At 43.3% G+C, this 6,455-nt stretch overlaps 1 protein-coding gene across 1 annotated transcript; it reads right to left on the bottom strand.

Moving 5' to 3' along the window:
- Nucleotides 1-1,638: 1,638 nt before the first annotated feature.
- RPL7 (ribosomal protein L7) lies at nt 1,639-5,857 on the bottom strand. Its single transcript, XM_032869191.1, has 7 exons — nt 5,735-5,857; nt 4,823-4,931; nt 4,341-4,507; nt 2,775-2,912; nt 2,526-2,635; nt 2,017-2,226; nt 1,639-1,700 (listed from the first exon to the last, which is right to left on the bottom strand). Exons 1-6 carry the CDS (start codon nt 5,779-5,781, stop codon nt 2,018-2,020), a joined length of 780 nt encoding a protein of 259 aa, XP_032725082.1. The 5' UTR covers nt 5,782-5,857; the 3' UTR covers nt 1,639-1,700; nt 2,017.
- Between the last annotated feature and the right edge of the window lie 598 nt (nt 5,858-6,455).

Raw genomic sequence — 6,455 nt, 5'->3', positions numbered from 1 at the left:
GTGTTTTCTAAACAAGGTGTTAACCTGCATTTCAATAGGTTCTAACAGTTCACAAAACATCTTCATACACCTTTTAGTCCTCACAATCCTGTGAAGGCAGACCAATTACCCACTCTCCTCCCTAGGACCTAACAGCAGAAATTACCACCCTGACATGCCTTCCTCCTTTCCTGCTTTGCAACAGCCTAGGTTTCTTTATTCTGAAGCAAGCACTTTAAACTGCTCTATGGCAGTATTAGATGTCTGCAACTCCTCCCTTACTCCCAAACTCTCACATGGTTGTTTCCCCATCCTCTGGGCCTCTGGCCCCAGTCAGAAAGTAATTTGTATGAACTGAATCTCCCAGACTGCAACATGTCCAGAAAGGACATGTACTGCCAATACACCGTTTATCCTACATATTCCCACAGATGTTCCTATCCCTCCACCAGCTTCAAAAACTTTTGCTTCTTTGGGTAATGTGTCCATTTGTGGGTTATAAACAAATGTACCACTAACTACTGATGGTGGGCATTTACTGAAACACCAAAATTTCTTGCAAAACACTAGTACACTCAGTAACATGTAACACTGACTTGACAAACTCAAGAACCTTCTGAAGATGGTTCTAAAGAACCACCACACCATTGGCACAATCAATGAGGACTACACAAACTTTTTATATGTACTTTGTATTATGTTCTACACTGAAAACTATCAGTTCACTAATCTAAGTGAGATACATCCAATACATACGAATATTACTTATAAAATAACAAACCTTTTCCCGTTTTTGCTTGTTAGTGCTATAGGTGTTCCAAAACAACTTGCATCTATGAGCACTAATTTCATTTTTTTCCTTTATAACATCAAAATGCATAACGGAATTATTAGAATCTCACCTAAATATCCAGAAGATGCAAACAAAAAATGGAACACAAAAGGAAAACACATTCACAACAGTACTTTATAGAAAAGCCAAAGCCTCAGAGGACAGAACTTCAGCAACATTATTTTTCTTTATAAACTGAGTTTTTATTACCTTACTTATAAATCATGCACAAAAGCCTATGAAATAGGCTTCCTTAGAACAGACCCATCTTGGCTAACTATGTGGCACAATGCAAAGGTGAAAAATTAAGATACATTCTTCATACAGATGAGTCTTTAATAAACCTAAGTAATGTTTTCCGTCAAGATACAAACGCGACCCTAGTTTTACACACACAGACTGTTGACTTTTAATTTTTTTTTTTAATTTGTTAGAGAGGGAGAGCGAGCGTGCGCACACAAGCACAGGCAGACAGAGGGAGAAGCAGGCTCCCTGCTGAGCAAGGAGCCCAATGTGGGACTCCATCCCAGGATGCTGGGATCATGACCTGAGCCAAAGGCAGCCGCTTAACCAACTGAGCCACCCAGGCGTCCCTTGACTTTTAATTTCATCACACACTTAAGACTTGCTTTAATAGTTGAGGGACAGAGGCACCTGGGACTGAGTCCCAAGTGGGGCTCTCTGCTCAGTGGGGAGCCTAATTTACCCCCCTCTCTGCCTGCTGCTCTACTTGTGATCTCTGTGTCAAATAAATAAAATCATTAAAAAAAAATAGTTAAGGGACAGCAGAGTCAGGCTAGCAAAAAAGTCACCAAGATGACAACACATTTCCATTTGAGAGTAGTCCTTTATTAACTGGCCCGATTACAAAAATAATCATGGTAGATACCTGAAAAAGGGGGGAAAAAAGCTCATTAAAGAAACCACCTTAGTAGATTACAATTAACATAAATCAAGAAATTTTAAGAAAGTGCTTCAGAAAAAAAGTGCTTAAGAAAAAAAACCCAGGCTTTTTTTTTTTCCTCCATAAATATCCACACAAAGAGTAATCACACCAATTGTAACCAGGTAAGATGACTGGCTTTCTGCCCCTTAAAACTATTAGAACCCAACCCAACACTTAACAATATTTACCCAAGAAGCCCAAGATCACCACCACATTTACTCTTATTATTAAGTAAACTTTTATTGATTTAGCTGCTCACCTTAATTCATTCTTCGAATAAGCCTATTGATCTGGTCTTCCCTGTTGCCAGCATCTCCACCTTCCACAAAATGGGTGGTCTTTTTCTTCATCCCCCCTCGTGGAGAAGATAATTTGAAGGGCCACAAAAAGTTGTTTGCCTCTTTGAAACGTTTTCCAACAGTATAGATCTCGTGAATCAGATCCTCCATGCAAATGATGCCATATTTACCTGAACATTTTAAAGATCATTAAAATCGTTAGCTGTTTTTATAGACTTTAGGATATTCAGCAAGGAAAATTACAGGCCATGAAACTTCAAATCAAGAGTAAAGCAGCAAAGAGGAAAATTCATGGCTGTATTTACAAAGATGAAGCTTGAGCCAATGAAATCATAACCTACGTTTTCCACAGACTTGTGCATTGTAGGGAATATGGATAGATTAATAATAGAATGAATATACGGCAACAAGATGGCAGAAAATGTCAAACTTTTCTAATAATCAAGTTTCTCCTATAGGCAGAACCTACCAAGAGATCGGGCAATCAATGTGTTATCTGTCAGGGCAATTCGCTTCTTGTTGATTTTGCCATAACCACGCTTGTAGATCAATTCATTCACTGACTTCAGGTTAGGGTACCTAAAATAGAAAACAAACAAACAAACAAACAAACCCAGATCTAAATGACCAAAGAATAGGATTATCACCATCCGAACATCTGAAATCCATCTTGCTAACATCCAGTTCAAAAGGAACTCTTAGTAAAGGACAGACTTACCCCCATGCTATATATGGTTCCACAATCCTTAACATGTTAACTGAAGCCTTGTTGAGCTTAACAAAGGTGCCATTGAAGATTTGACGAAGGCGAAGAAGCTGCAATACCTTTCGAACCTTTGGGCTCACACCATTGATACTGCAGAGAAAAAAAAGACAAAATTCACTTAGCTTTATCAGAATTTTTTATTAAGAATAGGAAACAAACCGGGGCACCTGGGTGGCTCAGTGGGTTAAAGCCTCTGCTTTCGGCTCGGGTCATGATCCCAGGGTCCTGGGATCGAGCCCCGCATCGGGTTCTCTGCTCAGCAGGGAGCCTGCTTTCTCCTCCTCTCTCTCTGCCTGCCTCTCTGCCTACTTGTGATCTCTCTCTGTCAAATAAATAAATAAAATCTTAAAAAAAAAAAAAATAGGAAACAAACCATTATAAATTCCGGACAAGTCCCACCTAAATAAACAGAAATCTTTTCATGTTACAATGACCACTGACATTTTTCCTTTAGTTAGCTACTCTGACATTTTAAACTTCCTGATCTATTTTCTTTTTTAGCTCCTGAGTATTTATAAAGTTTGATTTTCAAAGCAAATAACATGTCTTATCTCATGCTGTCTAGAAATATTTAACTATGTTCTGCAGTTTTCAGCAATGTTCTTTCAATGTGAAATTTAATTATGAATTGATACTTTCATTCATTTTCAACAGGCTGGTTCTGAAGTACTTGTATTACCAAAACTTTTTGCCAATTATATACTTAAGCTTAAAAACTAGGAAGACTTGATTTTACCCTAGAAAACTCATTGCTTTTGAAAACGGTGCATCACAATATGACACATTTTCTATAAGGAGTTTTTTTCCTAGGGGCCAATTTCAATGTACAGTGGTCTGTGTGAATACCTTATCTCACAGATGTTCTGCCTAACAATTCAACATCGGAACCTATTTCTTTCTTTCTTTCAAAATTCTATTTTTGACTGAGAGGGAGACGGTGAGAGGTAATACAAGCAGGGGGAGTGGGAAATGGAGAAGCAGCTCCCTGCTGAGCATGGAGCCTGATGCAGGGGACTCCATCCCAGAACCCTGGGATCATGACCTGAGTCAAAGGCAGATGCTTAACGACCGAGCCATCCAGGTGACCCAACATTGGAACCTATTTCTACTAGCTTACCTAGAGGCAGAATTTCTGTGGGTTTCTGGGTTGGTTCAGCAGCTCTTGCTTTGACCATAGCTACAGCCATGTTCTGTACACCAGCAACTTGCTATCTTATCCCCTGACCCTTTTACCACTTCATGTTGTATGCATCTTTGTAAGAGCACTTAATGAACTTACGCCCTAGCTTCTTTTGAAGATCATCTCCAGGACACGGAATGAAAATTCAAATGCTCAATCAGAGAACAGATAGGGCTTTGGGCACAACCCTCCATGTTCTATGCCCAAAATACGTTTGTTATGCCCAAATGTCTTTATTCCAGTGTTTCGGAACCAAAGCCCCCAGAAGCAATGTCAACTCCTGCTGAGACCACAGCGCTTTCCCTTCAAAACCAGAACGCAGTTAAAACTGAACTTACCCTCTGATCCTGATGACAAACGCCAACTTGGGTTCTGCAGGTACGTAGAAGTTGCCGGCTTTTCTCGCCATCCTCGCCATCCGAATCTCAGTCCTGTACATCTGTCTGTACTCCTTGTGGTAATGCTTAGCTTTTTCATAGATAAGCTTCCTCCTTGCCTTTCGAAGCTGAAAACCAATACCAGTTATTCATCGGACTTTGAGTTCCCAAACACGATTAGCAGTACCAGTTTAACTATCCTACCTACTGCGACACTAGTTCCGCTAGAAAAATGTTCCCTTGAGAACGTCTTCCTCGCCACAGCATGCGTCAGTATCTCAAAGTGCAGACACTGCCTTCGTTGAAAAACCACCTTAAAGGGTGAACGAGCAAGCTCACCGGTACAGGCGGTGAAGTTAACAAGTCTTGCTGAGAAAGAACATCTAGCTCCCAATCCAACCTCAAGGCCTTTGCGGGGAGAGTGCCTCAAAAAGTTTACTTACCATCTTCTGAGCAAACTTCTTCCTCAGACGCTTGATTTTCAGCTCTGCGAAATTCCTTCGCTTCTTTTTCAGGGTTTCTGGCACAGCAGGAACCTTCTTTTTCTTCTCTCTGGCATCAGTGAACAAGAGCACTTTATTAGGAGTTCCAAGAGCCCACGACAGCGCATTACTCCTCATCTGTACTGCGCAGGCCTCGTCATTTAGTACCACTACCGTCACTGCTTCTCAAAATCTGTACCTTCAGCTACTCTAGCTCCAGCATGCTGGGGTGGAAGACGCAGACCTTAGGGAGTTTCTACGCCAGGTATCCTCGCCTTTTAACACGAACCCCTTCACTTAAATTAGGAGTCAGGGACGACCATAAATTCACATCTAATGCACCGTCAGCCCCGGCCTCCGGGAACTGGAACACCGAGAGCCAAGTTAACGAAACGTCACACTGAGGAACGGCTGCGAGACATTATTCCTAAACTCCTAACGAAGCTGAGTCTAAGGGCCTAGGATTCTCAGGAAAAGAAACGTAAAAAGCCTCCCAACTACCATCGATTCAGAAGGTCGAAAGTCCCACATGCTAACACCAAACGCCTGACGACGGGGACGACTGGGCCAAATACCAGCTAAGCATGAACCCAACTAAAACGTTCTGCGTCTCCCTTTAAAGACAGGAATACCCACCGGTCCCGCACATACTCGGCTCTCACACCTCGTTCCCGGTTCATCTCCAAAACCTCCGCCCCAAGGCCGCCTGCATCCCATCTTAGCCCGGCGGCCCCACTAGTGTCACAGAGCGTCACAAACACACAAACAAATGGGTAAAGGTACAAGCTACCGCCGGATCGAGGGAAAGCGAGACAAAAGATCTCTGGTTTCGCGGATGGAGAAGGATTCTCAAGCGCACGAAGAGCAACTTACTCTGCACCCTCCATGGTTCCAGCCGGAAAAAGAGGAAGTCGGCGCATGCGCGCTGTCCACTTAAAGACGACAAGAGCGAAGCCCCACAACTCATAGGTGTCCCAGGATAAGCCAGAAAACAACTTGGAACTGAGAACTCGTCTTGCAGACGCAAAATTAAGCACTCCCCTGATTCTGCACCTTATGATCAAGTTTCGGGTAAAATTCGTATGAGAAAATGCATGCATCGATTACACTCTTTAAGCGATAACATAAGAGCAAAGAGTGCCGACACCTTGACTACTCGGGGTCCTAGTCCCTAGGCTGAGGTGACAGGGTACTTCTCGAATTCCACCCAGTACTGTACGCAAATGACACGCCGCACGGGGGCGAACTACAAATCCCGGCATGCAGCACTTTCATTGCCCGCCCGGAGGTAGCGCAACGTTTGACTGGGACTGTAGGCGACCACTGCGGTGGTGATTTCAGCCAGGGAAAATGAGAGCCTTTCGGCCCACGTTCCAGAGGGCTAGCTGTGATTCTAAGTCGCTGTCAAGACCCGGCTTTCGACGGCCTTCTCGGCTCTCTGCCAGCCCTAGCCATAAACGGCACCCTACTGCCGCGCTGCCGAGGTCCTTCTCTCGGCTCCTCCAGCCTGCAGGGCTGTCTTCCTCAGCGCCTGATCGCAGGAGGGGCCGTCCAGCGTCCCACGTTTAACGAAAAGTGTCAAGATAGGGACTAG

Source organism: Lontra canadensis, unplaced genomic scaffold, assembly GCF_010015895.1.
Source record: "Lontra canadensis isolate GAN:19392208 unplaced genomic scaffold, GSC_riverotter_1.0 scaffold37, whole genome shotgun sequence".
Lineage (NCBI taxonomy): Eukaryota > Metazoa > Chordata > Mammalia > Carnivora > Mustelidae > Lontra > Lontra canadensis.
The sequence above is the reverse complement of the archived record's forward strand: the minus strand, read 5'-3'. Positions and strand labels throughout refer to the sequence as shown.